This window comes from Lithobates pipiens, unplaced genomic scaffold (assembly GCF_037356315.1).
Source record: "Lithobates pipiens isolate NorthernLeopardFrog02 unplaced genomic scaffold, aLitPip1_a1.2 Scaffold_18, whole genome shotgun sequence".
NCBI classification, from domain to species: Eukaryota; Metazoa; Chordata; class Amphibia; order Anura; family Ranidae; genus Lithobates; species Lithobates pipiens.
Genome location: NW_027507758.1, coordinates 632,710,785 through 632,729,464, shown reverse-complemented (window position 1 = coordinate 632,729,464; position 18,680 = coordinate 632,710,785). Strand labels below are relative to the sequence as shown.

At 44.9% G+C, this 18,680-nt stretch overlaps 1 protein-coding gene across 4 annotated transcripts; it reads left to right on the top strand.

The window, feature by feature from the left end:
- The first annotated feature begins 3,034 nt into the window (after positions 1 to 3,034).
- LOC143989679 (uncharacterized) lies at positions 3,035 to 18,564 on the top strand. 4 transcript variants are annotated; one of them, XM_077489946.1, is made up of 7 exons: positions 3,039 to 3,128; positions 13,231 to 13,357; positions 13,489 to 13,560; positions 13,677 to 13,774; positions 13,861 to 14,058; positions 14,178 to 14,298; positions 15,611 to 18,564. In XM_077489946.1, the coding sequence occupies exons 3-7, from the start codon at positions 13,527 to 13,529 to the stop codon at positions 16,687 to 16,689; spliced, it is 1,530 nt and encodes a 509-aa protein (XP_077346072.1). In that variant the 5' UTR covers positions 3,039 to 3,128; positions 13,231 to 13,357; positions 13,489 to 13,526; the 3' UTR covers positions 16,690 to 18,564. The 4 variants fall into 4 exon arrangements, with proteins under 4 accessions (XP_077346073.1, XP_077346072.1, XP_077346074.1 ...); XM_077489947.1 differs by lacking the exon at positions 13,231 to 13,357 and having other exon boundaries at positions 3,035 to 3,128; XM_077489948.1 differs by lacking the exons at positions 3,039 to 3,128; positions 13,231 to 13,357 and adding an exon at positions 9,723 to 11,576.
- Positions 18,565 to 18,680: the final 116 nt, after the last annotated feature.

Sequence of the window (18,680 nt, the reverse complement as noted above, 5' to 3'; positions counted from 1 at the left end):
GGACACCAGATTTAAAGGAGGGATCTGCTGCCAGGGACACCAGATGTAAGGAGGGGCTCTGCTGCCAGGGACACAGATCTGTAAGGAGGGGCTCCACTGCCAGGGACACAGATCTGTAAGGAGGGCCACTGCTTCTGAGGGCACCTGATGTAAGAATGGACTCTGCTGGGGGCACCTGATGTAAGGACGGACTCTGCTGGGGGCACCTGATGTAAGGACGGACTCTGCTGGGGGCACCTGATGTAATGACAGACTCTGCTGGGGGCACCTGATGGCATCTGGTGGCAGGTGACACTTTCAGCGGTCCCACTGATTCTGGATTATGGTGTGTTGAATGATTTCATTCTATATTACAATGTAATAATAGTAATAATGCACTTCAATCATCCTGACACCACAACAACCATGGTGCTGGGATGATTGAAGTGCTAACACCAGGTGTTTGGAGTATCTTTATCTGCTGATTTGTTAAACTCTGAAATACACATTTCTAATGTGGTGTAGGATCTGGGCCTGCTGTCCCTCCATCCCTTTTTTCCTTCCTTCTTTCTTCTTCCCTCCTTCTTTCATTATTTCTCTCTCCTTCCCTCCTTCTTTTCCCCTTTCTTTCTCCATCTCTCATTCATCTCAGACTCTAACCACACCCCCATTTGAACCACACACATATAAGCCATGCCCACTATTTCATGTAAACCATGCCCGTTTTTCTTTTTTTCTGCTATGCCACGCCTACAAACACATGCCCTGCCCCCTAATTATAAGACTCTGTCTACAGCCAGAAAAGTATCCGTATACATTTTTTTTACAATGTTGCCAACTACCGTGTTTCCCCGAAAGTAAGACAGTGTCTTACTTTCTTTTTATCCCCAAAAGCCCCACTATGTCTTACTTTCGGGGTATGTCTTATATTGGAAAAAAATTGTCGAATTTTTTGTTTTAACCATAAAATTAACATTTATTAACAACCTGAACAGTATTGTATTCACCACAAAACAGTTTTATAAAAGGAAGTGCCAAGAATGTCTTGTTACAACATTGCATAACATGTAAAACAATGAAAAATGGTAAGAACGAACAGTGGAATACTGGAAGATAAAACAGATTTATGTGTGATGCAGTACCACCTGCTGTATTTAATCCAGTGTGACACCTGCTGATACCCACTGGGTTACATACAGCAGATGATACCCAAGTATGCCAGTGTGTATGTTTTACTGATGTATGATTAATACTGTGTGCATTACCGTATTTTAAGCAGGAGGCGGCAGTGACAAGTGCAGGGGACGGCGCGGTGACGTATGGAGAGGGGGACGGCTCAGGCGTGGGTAGGAGGCGGCGCTCATTAAGATCAGAGGGAAATGGCAGACGCGGCGACGTATGGAGAGGGGGACGGTGCGGACGTGGGCAGGAGGCGGCGCGCAGCTAGATGAGAGGGAGGCGGCAATACCCCCGTGTTTCCCCGAAAGTAAGACATATGTCTTACTTTCGGGGTATGGCTTATATTAGCCGACCCCTCTGAAACTCCCGATATGTCTTACAATCGGGGGTGTCTTACTATCGGGGAAACAGGGTATGTGTGTGTAACATTGAGCCCATGTGTTCACAACCTCTGAAACAGAGGGGGATTCTGATTTGTAAGGTTTAGCTCATTTGGGCAGGGCTAGTTACCATCGCATCGGTACCTTCAGACTCGCCTCCACCAAGGTAATGTTTACCAAGCCTCACTAGGAGAAAGAGAAGGCCCCATGCCAGTCCCATACCTGTGAGAGGTCTCTCTCCCATTCCACCATGTAGAGGGGCTTAGTGAGATCAGTGTGACTTGCAGAGCACACCATATTGAGCACAAAATATTGTATGATTACATGAATTTTGCACAGATTTGTCGTTTATGTAATATAGCAGCAAATATCATAAGAATAATGAAGTAGGTGCAAAGTGGAAGCAGTGGACCTGCAGGGAACAGCATCTTGAGCACAAAGCACTTTATTTTGTATATGAATTTGCACATGGTTCTGTTTATTTAATTTATTGATAAACACCATACAATCAAAAAAGTAGGTGTAAAGTGGAAGCAGTAGATCTGCAGAGAATATTATTTGAGCCCCTAGCACTTTATATATGAATGTCTCCACATATTGTAGTGTATTTGTGATGATTTATGTGCACACACAATAGGACAGCGCTGTGACACATAATGCTCTTCTAGTTGATAAAGGGAACACTTACCTTTGTTACAGCAGCAGTCCGGTATAAGTTGTTTCTGTAGGTATTTGAGTTGTTACACATAGCGCGGGTTTTATTCTATTTATATTGGGGACATAATTGCCCAAATCTGGGGATCAGGAGCCATTTCCACCCTTTAGGCTAGGTTCACACTATTGCGATGCGGGAACGCCGCGAATCCGCGGCGTTTTCCCGCATCGCTCACCTCCCGCCGGCAGTTCACACTGCCCTATGCGGACGGCTGGGGGTGTCAATGTTATGTTAATGACACCCCCAGATCCGTCGGCATATCGCAGTGCGATCTGCCGACTCGCACAGGAATCGGATCGCATGGTGTGAACCCCCATGCGATCCGATTCCGTTGCGGACCCAAAAAAGGGTCCTGTGCGAGTTTGCTGCGGGACAGCTGCGAGTTCAGCCATACTATCTGTATGGCTGAACTCGCAGTGCTACGGAGATCGGATGTGATTTGCTGTGCGAATCACATCCGGTTCTCCCCCCGCAGCGGTGTGAACCCAGCCTTACTCTCGACTGGGGTTCTTTGTATCCATATAACAGATGTTCTACATGACTAAATCTGACATCAATTTTACTGCAAAATCAAAGGGGCCAAAATGTCTCCCCCCCCGAGCAGTAATATATTTCTATCCCCCTTGGTGGGAGTGGAGATGACCCATCTATAAGGATATACAGTACATACACACAGCACAAGGCCGGGTTCACGCTACCGAGATGGTTCTCAGGGCTGCAGTTCCTCTGAGCTCCACAAGATGGTGATCTCACCTCTACCCAGACAGGAAGTCTCTATGGAAGACAGGAAGTGATGTCAGATACAGAGAGGACAAAGGACATTCCATTTGGAAGGAAGTAGAGAGGAGACGTTGCTGGATCTGGCTACAGAGGAGGTAATATGTAGATTAACCCCTTCAGGGGGATCAGTTGGTGATGAATATATCTTCCTTCCAAATCTGGCCATACATGGTTCAGTTTTATCGTTCATCCAGCGGGATGAGAGGAAAAAGCGGAAGTGATTTCCCCATCCACACATTGGAGGGGGATGGGGGAATCCTCCTCGCTGCACTATTGTATTCTGACAATGGGGGGGGCACAATGTACCCTTCCCCTGAACCCCATGTCATACATTCTGCACCCTTCTCCTGCATCCCATATGCTGTGGTGACCTACACCCTTCTCTGGCCCAAAATCCACTGACAAAGATACCAAGTGATGTCAGGGTGGGGGGGCGGGGACTCTCTCACTCAGTGGGAAAGGATCGCTCGGAGCCCCCACATCCTACGCATAATAAGAGGGGGCTACAGGTTGGAACTATTCTCCTCACCTCCCCCAAGCTTCCTTCTAACCCGCCTACCCAGGGTTCTGATGAAAGCGGTGGGTCTTCTTCAGAGCTTTAGGTAGCTGGCAGAGCAGGGTGTTATAGTACCTGTCCCAGTAGAGCAATGCGGTCGAGGGTTTTATTCTCACATCTTTGTGGTCCCAAAGCCCTCGGGAAAGTACCACCTTAGAATAAATTTAAGAAGGCTAAACAGGTTCCTACGGTAAAAGAAGTCGGGAAGCATCTCCCGAAGGAGGTGTTTATGGTCACGATAGACCTAAAAGACGCCTATCTTCACGTCCCCATTTTCCCAGGGCACCAGCAATTTCTATGGTTTGCGATTCTCTCGGGTCAGGGTGTGGAGCATTGGCAGTTTTGCTCCCTACCCTTTGGGCTGGCAGGCACCCCGAGAGTTTTCACAAAGATTCTTGCAGAGGTGGTTTCGTACCTCCATCTCCAAGGGATAGAGCTGATCCTCCATCTGGACGACCTTTTGGTTTACAACCAGAGTCGCAATCTACTACTGTCCAACCTGGACAAAGTAGCAAGTAACTTGGAGTCCCTGGGGTGGTTAATCGGCCAGGAAAAATCCTCTCTGACTCTGGTGCAGACCAACGTTTACGTAGGGTTCCTGGTAGATTCGGCGGCACAGAACCTTGTGTTGCCCCCGGTGAAAGTAGAGGGTCTGATAGCTGCAGTCTTGTCCCTCCTAGAGGCACAGGAGGTCTCTTTCAGCAGAGTTATGAGAGTCCTCGGGTTAATGACAGCTTGTATTCCTGCGGGGGCCATGGGCTCCACTCCAGCAGTTTCGCCTATCTAAGAGGAACCTTAGATGAAAAGGTCTCCATTCCAGGAGGGGTAAAGGAGTCTTTGTAGTGGTGGCTAAACCCTCAGAGGTTAAAGGAGGGTCATTTCTGGGCTCAGCTCCAACCCCTCAGGGTGAAGACCGATGCCAGTGCCTGGAGTTGGGGGGCCAACATGGAAAAGCTACGGGCCCAGGGTGTCTGGTAGATATGTGCATTTGTTTTCATCTGAATTTTGTGGATTTTTGTGTTCGTTTTAACAAACAATAACGAACGTGCAGAATCGGAAATATCCGACATTAAAAAATGCTTTATTTTTGTTTTGTTGCGACAACAGTTCAATATAGATAGAAGATTCAACATGTCGCTGACAATAGTGATCTGTGTCTATCGAACCTGCAGTTGAATGTGCCTAACCTAACTCTATTAGTCCAAGATTATTCTACATAGAGAGAAAAGATTCAACGTTATAGAGACAATAGCAAAAAAAAAGAGCTGTTAAAATGGCTAGAACTAAGTACACACGTACAGCCAACTTACTTTCACTTACCATTGCTAGCAGAGTAGTGATGGGAAGTTCGGATCTTTTAAGTAATTTCGAACTACTCACTGAAATTAACCGATTCAACAAATCGATTCTTCGGTTCACTTGCTGAATCTGCTGACAAGCAATGTACTCATTGGAAATCATGACGCACGACTTTATTATGTGACTTTGCAGTCCCAAGTCGCATGATAAGTCCCACTGGTTAAGGCTCAGTTTCCACTTGTGTGACTTGTTGTACCCCATGATTTCCAATGAGTACCGTTCATATCTGTGCAACTTCAACGTAGCCCAGCACTACTTTGGTTCCACTTTTATGCGACTTGAGGTCCAGGACCTCAAGAATATACAGGCATTGCTTCAAGTCACATCAAAATCATGCGACTTCGGGGTTGCAATGAAAATGAGCCTTAGGCCCCTTTCGCGCTTGTACGACTTGTCCCACGATTTGGGACTGCAAAGTAGCATGACAAGTTGTTCCCCGTGATTTCCAATGACAGCCAGCCATATTAGTACATGAAGCCGATGACATTTTGGACAAAGTGTCTGTCATGTGTAAATTTAGTTTTTGCCTCAGAACAGTAGTGGGGTTCTGAGGGTTAATTGTGTAGGTAAACTTTGACATCAGTTTGGCTGGGCTGTGTTAGAGTTCTGCCTGGTCATGTGTACAGTGAGGTGCACATGACAGGCCAGAACCAGGTCTGGTTGGACGTTTTGGGTATCAGCTTCCTCTGAGCCGATCAGTGGGTGTGAGGGGCCCCGCTGAGGAGTCTGGGAAGGGGTACTTAAGATGTTGAGGTCACGTGTTCAGTAGGAGTTCGTGAGGCCGGAGCGGTCTGTTCTTGTTTCTTGAACCGGGGTAGCCCCGCAAGGGGTCCCGGTCATGGGGTGTTCAACACCCTGCAACATGCTTCTGTTGGTTAGCCCCAATAGACCCGCCTGGTCTGGGGTAGGGATCCGTCTGTTCCCGAGTCTCGGAAGCGGCTGGTCCGAGGCGCAGTAACTGAGGGAGGATTCAAGGTGTCCAGGTGTGCTCTCGGCTTGGAGAGGCACTGTAGCTTGTGAAAGTGACCGGAGGAGGGCCGGCAAGTGGCATCCTGAGAAGTGCCTGGTCACTGAGTTGGGAAGGACATTGACGAATCCACGCTTTTTCCAGTACTATCAAGTTGATGGAGAACGTTTCAGGTACTGAGGAAAAAGGTTCCTGTTCACTTTCAGTTACAACTTGTTCAAGGTCAGAGATTTCACAAGTTCTGAGTCAGTGCTGACTGCCATAATCTCTGGCTAGAAATTTGTTCAGCCTCGAAGTGCCCAGCTGTGAGTGGCTACTCTCTGGGTGGTACTAGAGAACTTTGTTATGTCTGCAGTTCAAGGTGCATAAGTTCTTCACCCTTGCCCTCTGTTCCCATACGAGACTGTGTTTATTGGATGTTACCTCTGCAAAATAAAACCTTTCAAAAGGACTTTATCCACTTACAGACCGGACCATTTTTCTGGCTTAAGACCATATCACTTTTTGCGATTCGGCACTGCGTCGCTTTAACTGACAATTGGGCGGTTGCGCGACATGGCTCCCAAACAAAATTGACGTCTTGTTTTTCCCACAAATAGAGCTTTCTTTTGGTGGTATTTGATCACCCCTGCGGTTTTTATTTTTTGCGCTATAAACAAAAATAGAGCGACAATTTTGAAAAAAACACATTATTTTTAACTCTTTGTTATAATAAATATCCCCCAAAAATATAAAAAAAAATAAAAAAAAATTTCCCTCAGTTTAGGCCGATACGTATTCTTCTACATATTTTTGGTAAACAAAAATGCAATAAGCGAATTATTGATTGGTTTGCGCAAAAGTTATAGCGTTTACAAAATAGGGGATAGTTTTATGGCATTTTTATTAATAATTTTTTTTTTTTACTAGTAATGGCGATCAGCGATTTTTATTGTGACTGCGACATTATGGCGGACACATCGGACGTTTTTGACACATTTTTGGGACCATTGTCATTTTATACAGCAATCACTGCTATATAAATGCACTGATTCCTGTGTAAATGGCACTGGCAGTGAAGGGGTTAACCAGTGGGTGGCAGTGTAGGGGTTAAGTGTTCCTAGGGGTGTGTTACTAACTGTGGGGGCTGGGCTTTCTTTTAGTGAACACTGATCTCTGCTCCAATCACATCGATCAGAGATCAGCGTCACTTGTTGCTAGGCAGAACGGGGAGATGCTGTTTACAACGGCCTCTCTCCTTTCAGCCTCCCCATGAGACGATCGCGGTTATGCCTGCAGCGATCGAGTCCGCGGGACCCGCGACTGGACTCGCGGGGGTCCCGACCGGCAGCATTAAAGATTGAACGTACCTGTACGCCAATATGCCTTCCCGTGCCATTCTGCCGACGTACATCGGCGTGTGCCGGTCAGGAACTGGTTAATGGTGTCAGCGTCCAAGTTGTTGGATATCAACACTGGGAACCCCTAGATGTGGAAGAGCCAGCCAAGCGGAGGTAACCGGTAAGCCCAAAAAGTCAAGGCCAACCTACAAAGGGTTATGGCCGCTACATACGACTTCAAGTCTTCCAACTTCAAAGTAGTCCCTGCACTACTTTGGTCCAATTTTGATGCCAATTACACATTCCTTGAAATCGCAGTAAAATCACGCGACTTTGAAGTCACACAAGTGTGAAAGATACCTAATGTCCCGTACACATGATCCGAAAATCGGACGACGACAGAGCGTCCATTTGTTTTGCATGCTAGTCGTATATCGAACCTGAAGAGTTTACTAAAGTTACAAAAATTCCCGTACGACAGAATAAAAAAAATCTGAAGTGATGTCATGTGTTGTAATGTATTTGTATTGTATTTTCGGACGACAGTTGTGCTGATTAAATGAAAATCGTACGATCTGTTATTGTACAAGAAAAATTTGTGCATATCCGATAAAAAAAAATATCGGATGAACTGTTATGATCGGCTCTCGAAAGCTCTGTACTAACGATCCGATTATCATATGATCGCGTCAGAAGCGGTATTTTTTTGGATCGTGTGTATGGGGCAGAAGGCTTTGTTTCTACTATTGCAACCCCAAAGTAGCGCGATTTTGCCGCAATTTTTTACCACGATTTTGATGCGTCATGAAGCAATGCCTGTGTATTCTTGAGGTCTGGGACCAAAGTATTGCAGGGACTATTTTGAAGTCGATGCGACTTGAAGTCGCACAGATATGAACGGTACTCATTGGAAATTATGAAGTACGACTTGTCATGGGACTTTGCAGTCCCAAGTCACATGACAAGTCACAAGTGGAAACTGAGCCTTAACCAGTGTGACTTGTCATGCGACTTGGGACTGCAAAGTGCATTGACAAGTCGTATCCTATAATTTCCAATAAGTACCTTGCTTGTCAGCAGACTCGACAAGTGAACCGAAGAATCGATTCATTGCATCGGTTCATTTCAGTGAGTAGTTTGAAATGAACCGATTCACTTAAAAGATCCAAACTTCCTATCACTACCATGGGGTCGAACTGCTGGGAGGAGCCACCGTCGGATGCCGCCATCGCACTTGTAACCGTTAAGAGTGCAGAGTGAACAGGAAGGAAGTTATATGCTTGAATTTCGATACCCAATTAGGGGCAAATGCTCCGCCTATAGGCTATATAAGAATTCTAATGTTGGTTGACTAGTAATAATAATTACAGTAACCACTTAAGCCCCGGACCATTTTGCAGGCCAAAGACCAGAGCACTTTTTTGCGATTCGGCACTGCGTCGATTTAACTGACAATTACGCGGTCATGCAATGTGGCTCCCAAACAAAATTGACGTCCTTTTTTTCAAACATATAGAGATTTCTTTTGGTAATATTTGATCACCTCTGCGGTTTTTATTTTTTGCGCTATAAACAAAAAAAGTGCCAATTTTGAAAAAAATGCATTATTTTTTTACATTTTTCTATAATAATTATCCCCCAAAAATATTTAAAAAAAAACATTTTTTTTCCTCAGTTTAGGCCGATGCGTATTCTTCTGCATATTCTTGGTATAAAAAAAAAAATCGCAATAAGCGTTTATTGACTGGTTTGCACAAAAGTTATAGCGTTTCCAAAATAGGGGATAGTTTTATGGCATTTTTATTAATATATATTTTTTTTTTTGCTAGTAATGGCGATCAGCGATTTTTATCATGACTGCAACATTATGGCAGACATATCGGACGTTTTTGACACATTTTTTGGACCATTGTCATTTATACAGCAATCGGTGCTATACAAATGCACTGACACTGGCAGTGAAGGGGTTAACCACTAGTGTAGGGGTTAAGTGAGCCCTGGGGAGTGTTTCTAACTGGGGGGGGGGGTCGTGGCTGTGTATGACACGTCACTGGTCTCTGCTTCCAATCACAGGGAGCAGAGATCAGTGACACTGTCACTAGGCAGAACGGGGATATGCTTGTTTACATTAGCATCTCCCCGTGAGACAATCGCGGGTATCCCCATGGCGATTGGGACCCGCGATCGGACTCACGGAGTTCCTGACTGGCGCGCGTGCCGCCGGCAGCACGCACGCGATGGCACGCTGGCAAATTTAAAGGGACGTACCCATTTGCCTGTCCGTGCCATTCTGCCGACGTACATCGGCGTGCACCGGTCGGCAAGTAGTTAATAAATATAATTATTACTAGTCATACAACATTAGAATTCTACTATAGCTTGTGGGCGGAGCATTCGACCGGAAATGTATGATTGCGGCGTTGTTTAGCTGCTTCGTCAAATCTTAGAACATTCGACACCATAAGCCTTCAATGACAGATTCAACATTAATTAGGATTTTCGGACGAATGCATTTTTTAACGAAACTAAATAAATAAAAACAAATTTCTGGAGTAACTAAATGTATTTTTCGGACAAAAACTAAATTCCGAAATTAAATATTTCAGTGTACACATGTCTAGTGTCTGGAACCTAGTTCAGAGGGGCTCTTCCTCCGACTTCCGGGAGCTCTTGGCATTCAGGAAAGCCTTAAAGGCTTTCAATGAAAGGATCTGAACCGCCTTCCCCAGATTCTTTCTGACAATTCAACCACGGTGGCCTTCCTAAATCACCGAGGGGGGGCACCAGGTCCCACACTCTTTTAGGCATATCTCAGGAACTTCTGGAGTGGGCAGAACAGAGGATCCCCTCAATTTCAGCAGTACATATAAAGGGGGTCTGCAATGTCGAAGCAGACTACCTCAGTCGAAAGCAGATTCACCAGGAAGAGTGGCAATTGAACCCCAAAGTGTACTCCGTTGTGTGTCGATGCTTCAACAGACTGGAGATGGATCTCTTCGCATGCAGAGGGAACAGGAAGGTGGATAGGTTCTTTTCACTGTCCAGGGAGAAAGGATCCAAGGGGATGGATGCGTTGGCTCAAGACAGGAACTTCCGCTTGGCCTATGCCTTTCTCCCCTTGGCTCTGATCCCAAAGATAGTGCAGAAGTTGAGTCAGTCCGAGGGCAGACGGATTTTAATCGATCCCTGGTGGCCCAAGAGGACCTGGTTCTCTACCCTGGGAAATTGGTCCATGTCTCCTCAGCATCTCCCGGAGTGGCAGGACCTTCTCCTACAGGATCCAGTCTGCCACCCAAACCCTGATTTCTTCAAGCTAGTGGCTTCACTCTTGAAATGGAGAGCCTGCGGCAGAAGGGGTGTTCAGTGAGCGTAATTGACACCCTGTTACAGAGTAGGAAGCCGGTTACCAGGCATATTTACACCAAATTCTGGGGAGTCTTCTTGCGTTGGTGTCAGGCGAGGGGGACTTCCAGCAGGAGATCCCTGAAATCCTAGATTTCCTCCAGGACGGCATGGATCAGGGTCTAGCTACTAAGATGCTCAGGGTCCAGGTGGCAACCCTGTCCAGTTTTTTAGACAGGAGACTGGCACTGAACCTACTGATCAAGAGATTTTTGTTGGCTAGGGAGAGGATGTCCCGGGTGCAAATGAACCAATTTCCACCATGATCTTACCCTGGTCCTTGGAGCCCTGATCAAGGCACCGTTTGAGCCCTTGGCTCTTATGCCACTTAAATTACTTGCCCTTAAGACAACCTTCCTGATGGCCATTACAACAGCCGAGAGGATAGGTGATCTCCAGACTCTGCCTGTAAAAGAGCCCTTTTTCTTATTATTTGAAGACAGGATTATCCTCAGGCAGGATACCCTATACCTTTCCACAGGTGGCCTCATGGTTCCACAGAACGCAGGAGATTGTTCTTCTTTCTTTTTGTGCCAATCCTCAGAACAAGAAGGAAAGTTAATTTCATTGTTTAGATGTCAGACGGTGTCTGTTAATTTATTTAGAGAGAATGAAGGATTTTAGAAGGTCCAGTCACTTATTAGTTGTTTTTTGCGGCCAGAAGCGTTTTATCCCCGGTGAAAATGACGAGTTTCACTTACCGGTAATGGTGTTTCTGGGAAGTCTTCCAGGACGGCAGGCCTACTTCCCACCCGTTTTTTGTGTGTTGGGGTGGTTCTCACACTCGTGCACTGGTGTGGGTCAATACTTTTTCACAACTGAGGAGCACAGGGAGGGGTGGGGGTTTTTGAACACTTCTTCTTTGATTGTTTCTTGTCAGGTGGGACCAGTTATATCTCAGGGTGCCGTCCCGGAAGACTTCCCAGAAACACCATTACCGGTAAGTGTAACTGGTAATTTTCTCCAGAGATAAAACTATAATTCTACCACTTTATAAAACTCTGGTCAGGCCACATCTGGAGTATTCCGTCCAGTTTTGGTCACCAGTCCTCAGAAGGAATGTGCTGGAGAGAGTCCAAAGAAGGGCAACTAAATTAATTGGGGGGCTGGAGGACCTCAAATTCGATGAGCGACTACAAGTGCAAAATGTATTCTCTCTGGAGAAAAGACACTTGAGAGGAGATATGATAGCTATTTACAAATATCTTAGTGGAGATCCCAGCATAGGAAAAAAGCTATTCAATCTCAGGTGGTGTGAGAGGACACGGGGACACACAATGAGACTGGAGGAGAATTGGCTTAACCTTAAGCTGCGTAGGGTTTTTTTTTTTCACTGTCAGGGCGGTAAGAATGCAGAACTCTCTTCCACAAGTGGTGGTGTCTGCGGGGAGTATGGATATTTTTAAGACTCTTCGATGTGCATCTTAAAGAACACAGCATACAGGTATATGGGAAATGATTATTGACACTGAGACACGTGCACCTACACAGGTCGGACTGGATGGACTATTGCCTTTATTCAACCTTACCTACTATGTAACTATGTCCTGCATTCTGCACACTGTACCCTTCTGCATCTCCTGTCCTGTGGTGACCCACACCCTTCTCTGGTACTCGGCACCACATGTCCTGCGTTCTGCACTCTACACCACATGTCCTGCATTCTGCACACAGCACAACATATCCTGCATTCTGCACCTTGCACCCCAAGTCCTGTGTTCTGCACCTCACAAATTACTTGCCCTTCTCCAGGCACCGATAACCCACACTTCCCTTAAACTCTCCTACCTTTTTACAAAATTACTCGCTAATTACTTGCCCTGCCCCGGGCACTGATAACCCAAACTTCCCTTAAGAAAACTGTCTTTGTCCTTTTTTAGCTGGCTCCTAGATTCATAGCAAAATTGTTAAGCCCCACCTTAAGTGACTTCCTCCCCTCCCCCTCATCTCCTTCATTATGTAAGTCATACTGAGATCATCTCCCATTGGCTGAGCAATATTCTCATTGGTCTCTGAGCTCCTTCTTGCTATTCCTCGTCCTGCCTGTTGTTTCCTTGGATTGATTTTCTGTGTAGTGACCCCGGCTTCATCTCTTGGATGCGCTCGTCTGTTGCTTGTCCTGACCTTTATCCTGATTCCTGGATCTCCTCCTCATCTCTCCTCCATATCCTCTTACACAGCTTTTCTCCACACCTGCAGTGATCCTGGGGGGTGGAAACTTGGCACCAGCACTCAGCAAAATCCATCCTCACCATTAGGAGCTCTGGAGAAAATTGTCTGCTATTTACACTCCGTTCCTCCACACACTGACCTCACAGCTGCTCCTCCTAATGTGCATCTATCTGGCTTTTTTTCTGATGCTCTTAGGATGTGGGGGACCCTTGGTATCCTCACTAGCAAAGTGGGACTGTTGGTCCTGCGTTGTATGTAATGACATTAGAATGCCTGCAACAAGCTTTTAACCTATGCAGTGTTGGTGTCCTTTGAGGGTAAATTATACCTCAGTCTGAAGTGTGGCTTTAATAAATGGAAACCTGAATGGTGAGGTGAGGAGGATTCTGGGAATATTGATTGATTTTGCTATTTGTGTTCAGATCTAGAGTTTTCCTCCTGTGAAGTCTGGAGATCATATGACCATCACATTGCCTCCACCTCCCTCCCTGATAGAATAGAGAAAAAAAAGTAGATTCTAGAAGTCACCAGAGAGATGATGGAGGAGAGGTGAGGAGGATTCTGGGAATTCTGGGACATTATCCAGTAACAGACAAGGGATGTGTCTGGATGGTGACTCTATCATTGTGTGTGTCAGGTTCCTATAAGGTGTCAGGATGTCGCTGTCTATTTTTTTATAGAGGAGTGGAGAAGGACACAAGATCTCAACAAGGACCTCATGATGGACAATCAGCCGCCCCTCACATCACCGGGTAAGAGGAGACTTTATTGTAAAGGAGAGAGCAGTACGGAGGCTCCACCTAGATCCCCCATCATCTGATAAACACATAGAAACAATGTATTCAGTCAGTGTGTGTGTTTCCTACAGATGGATCCAGTAATGGGAACCCACCAGAGAGATGTCCCCATCCTCTGTATTCCCGGGATTCCACACAGGAAGGTCACACCATCCCCCACCATCATAAGGTAGATGATTGGCAATTATTGGTAGCTATGATTTATTCACAGCATGTGTATACAAAACATTACAATGAATGTTTTATATCTTTCAGAGTGGAAATCTCTGGGATTATAATATTGTTGTTAAAGAAGAGTATATAGAGGAGGATGAAGTGATGGAGGAGTTTTCAGAAGGACACAAGGATAAGATTGAGCTACCAAATACCAGGAACCCACCAGAGAGATGTCCCCGTCCTCTGTATTCCCGGGATTCCACACGGGAAGATCACACCATCCCTCACTATTGCAAGGTTGGTGGGATGGAGCATCTAGAACATGGACTCCTAGAGATGTGTGGATTTTTTATGTGATGTCACGATAATAAATCCTATGTTTACAGATGATATTCACTTTCATTTTCTTGAATTAGAGTGGAGATCCAATCGATATAAGATTTGAGGTTAAAACAGAAGAAGAGGAGACGTATGTGAGGGAGGATGGAATAACGGTAACATTTATAAAGGAGGACACGCCTACAGAGATCAGCACAGGTGGGTCATTAACACTAAATACATTCCTCCACCCATACTGCTCACTGATCAGAGTAGGGCAAGGACTGGGTGATAATCTTCATACTCTGTGCTGCAGAAACAATTTCTGTATCTAGACTGCATTTATGGAAATTCTGGGGTTCAGCTGGCAGCAAAAGGTTGATTTTCACCATAGATGTTGCTCTACCTAGGCACTTTGGGTATGTGCTTTGGGTCTTCTGCCCCATGCCCAGATCTAGCATGATCTCTGGCAGAACAATTCTCCCAGGATTACTTGTTTTATTGTTTGATGTTTGTGCCAAGTGGAGGGATATGTCTGTATGCACTCAGTGACTTGGGTCTGAGACTAATCTAAGTAGATGGGAGATGGTCGTGTGGGACCTCTTCAACCTGTCTCATGTAAACATTTAAGCTTCCACTGATTGCCAATATTATGAGTCCTGACCCTTACAATGTATACTTTATATTGTACATTACATACTCCTAATCCCTGCACTATATACTCTGTGGTGTACATTACATACCCCTGACCCCTGCACTATATACTCTATGGTGTATATTATATACTCCTGATCCCTGCACTTTATACTCTATGGTGTACATTACATCATTCTGATACTATATAGTCCTATCTGTTGTATCTTATAAAATATGATGTACATTACATAGTCCTGACTTCTGCACTGACCCCTCTCCCCACTGCTATAGATACATAATATGTATTCTTTTTTGTTACAACCATTTCCTTCCAGCTGGACATTTAATATCTGATGATTTGATTGGAGCACAGACTTTTACATGGTGATAATAATGTGATAACATCCTCCAACTTTGGAACCTTAAACAGAAAGTGATAATGAGGGAGGAGTCAATATCCCAATGATGGGGGTCTTCAGGATCAGTTCAGTCTTCATCTTGGTTGTTCCCCCCCCCCCATCCTCACTCTCTGACCTCTGGTGGGGCTCAGCCCCGCTGTTATTCATGACTAAATCATGGACTAAATAAGGAAGTGCAGGACTTCTTGTGTTGGGAAGATGGCAATGAGTGATAGAGGGGGAGGGGACACTCGTCCTATAATCCCCTCATCACTGTCACTCCTATAAAAGACAGTTCTCGTTGTTTCCTCACTCTCTGACTAAGGTCCATGAATAAAGAAATGATCTGGTAGGAGATCAGAGGACCCATTTACTAGTTACCTTGAGGGGGGAATTGTAAGATCCTCAGAGACAAAGCTGCCTGATGTGGGTGGAGTCCTGGTTTAGGGGAACCAATCAGCTCATGTCTAGTAATAATCTTTGTATTTCTATTTTAGTAGATGGACGGGAGATGAGGAAAACCTCAGAGGATTGTCTCACTTTGTCTCCAGACTGTAAAGTAGAAGATGAGGACATCACACAGTATAGTCCAGGAGAAAACCCGACTACCTCAAATGTCCATCCGGCACCACACAGTGTAGATGGACCATCGTATTCCTCTTATCCTGAGGAACCTCAGACTGTGAGGGACGGGGCCGTCCTTCCAACAGAGAACAGGTTTTCCTGTACTGAGTGCGGGAAGGGTTTCCAATTTAAATCCCATCTTAATGTGCATATAAGATCTCATACAGGAGAGAAGCCGTATTCCTGTCCTGAGTGCGGGAAATGTTTTTTAGTAAAGTCCAGCCTGTACAAACATCAGAGATCTCACAGGGGGGAGAAGCCGTATTCCTGTCATGAGTGTGGAAAATGTTTTTTAGTGAAGTCCAGTCTTTACAAACATCAGAGATCTCACAGTGGGGAGAAGCCGTTTTCCTGCCCTGACTGTGGGAAATGTTTTTCAGATAAGTCCTATGTTTACACACATCAGAGATCTCACACAGGGGAAAAGCCGCATTCCTGCCCTGATTGTGGGAAATGTTTTTCACACAAGTCCAATCTTTACACACATCAGAGAACTCACACAGGTGAGAAGCCATTTTCCTGTCCTGAGTGCGGGAAATGTTTTTTAATGAAGTCTAGTCTTTACAAACATCAGAGATCTCACACAGGGGAGAAGCCATTTTCCTGCCCTGAGTGTGGGAAATGTTTTTCAGATAAGTCTCATCTTTACAGACATCAAAGATCTCACACAGGGGAGAAGCCGCATTCCTGTCCTGAGTGCGGCAAAGGTTTTTCAGACAAGTCCAATCTTTACACACATCAGAGATTTCACACAGGGGAGAAGCCATATTTCTGTCCTGAGTGTGGTAAATGTTTTTCAGACAAGTCCAGTCTTTACAAACATCAGAGATCTCACACGGGGGAGAAGCCATATTCCTGTTCTGAGTGCGGTAAATCTTTTTCACAGAAGTCCCATCTATACACACATCAGAGATCTCACACAAAGGAGAAGCCTTATACCTGTCCTGAGTGAGGGAATTGTTCCTCACTGAAGTCCTGTCTTCCTGTACATCAGGGACCCCACACAACCCTCGAGGTATATTAGTGCCTTGAGTGTGGGAAATGTCTTCTATATGAATGTTGCTGGACATCACAGCTCTCATGTGGGGAAGAAGCACACCCTGATATACACCTCAGATATACTGCATGGCTGATCTTCATCATGTAAGAAACAGTTCATAAGGAGATAACCAAAGACATGGATGAAGTGTTGTGAAAAATACAATGGATGGGCGGCTCATACAGGTCTGGTAACATATTTTTATGTCATGGCTTTCTTCCAGGTCCGCACGCTGTCATTGACTGTCGGATAAGTTTGTCAGCAGGTCCCAGCCAATGATTTTGCTCCGTACCCAGCTGATCACCTGCAGCCAATGACAAATCACTCCTGTGTTTTATTTTATAAACACGGGGAGCTATCTTGCAATTTCTTCTCTTCCCGAGTCCTTTTCGGTTAAGAAAGAGAAAAGAACACTATACTGTGAGTATAATCACCACACTTTACACCCACACACCTTAGCTTGGCACATTTAAACCCATTGATTGACCTCATTTACCCTTTGATCACCTTTGTCACTCAACCAGTGCTATTAGTACATTGTCAGTGTACAGTATTTTTCACCAATCGCTGTATTAGTTTCACTTGTTACATCAGATAGTGCCAGGGTCAGCTAGCATTAGATTGTCCGCACACTATCGCACTCAAGCTATAGGATTCTGATCAACACCATTGCTAGTATAGTGTATGTATGGATCAATATCCTGATCGCCGCCATTGCTAGTATAGTATCTGTATGGCTCAATATCCTTATGAACAGAACTATATTAGTGTCCCCCCTTAGTATAGTATCTGTATGGTTCAATATCCTGATCATGAACAGAACTATATTAGTGTCCCACCCTTACTATAGTGTCTGTATGGATCAATATCCTGATCATGAACCGAACAGTCTTTGTCCCTTCTGGGCTAATTGTACGCTACAGGTGTACTAAGTTCCCCGCAGGGATATCAACCCAATATAAGATCAACCTTAGCTTTAATGATAAAGAGGGGGGAAAGAGGCACAGCTGAATGCCATAGTTGCATAGGGCTAGCACTTTGATGTCTGTTTGCTGCTGTTGCTCTGAGTGCAAAATTAACCAAATGACCCAAACATAAATCAGCTACTACGTCAGGAATTTGACAAACTAGAATTCCAATAAGGCCTGACAAACTTTCCCTGAGTGTTTGGGACCTAATCAGTGTGGGTCATTGGAAAACCATATTCTCCATTCATCATTGTTTGGCTACTTGAGGTACATCTAAGGAAGACATCACCTTCTCCCGTGTTTGTTACATTGTGATATTCCACTGGAATAATCTACATGGTAATATCCATTCAGTATCATACACATGCAGGGCTATATGAAACATGCCTTATAGACTGTATCCAGTTGTTATTTATCTGATTGAGTCTGTTGTATTTGATTAGCCCTATGCAACTGTGGCATTCAGCGGTGCCTCTTTTCCCCTCTTTATCATTAAAGTTCAGGTTGATTGGTCTATTGTTGGGTTGATATCTCCGCGGGGAACTTAGTACACATGAAGAGTACAATTAGCCCAGAAGGGACAAAGACTGTTCTGAGCTCTAAGATAATTCACCCATAAGACCACCCTGACTTAGATAAATGGGACTTTCTGTGCCATCTTTAAATGCGGCTATCCTAGATTTTAAGCAGCTAGCTCTTGTGTGTCAGTTATTTTAAGGTGACAACGTTGTTTCTTTGATATATATTTTTATGGTGCTTAGAGGGTGGATTTTCACTATTTACTTATTTGTTCACAATTAAAGAATTTTTGGCATATGAATACCATGGTTGGTCGTCCTTTCAACTACTTTCCTATCAATCGTCTGGTGTCCTATATTCGTGTCCCCCCTTAGTATATTGTCTGTATGGATCAATATCCTGATCGTGAACAGAACT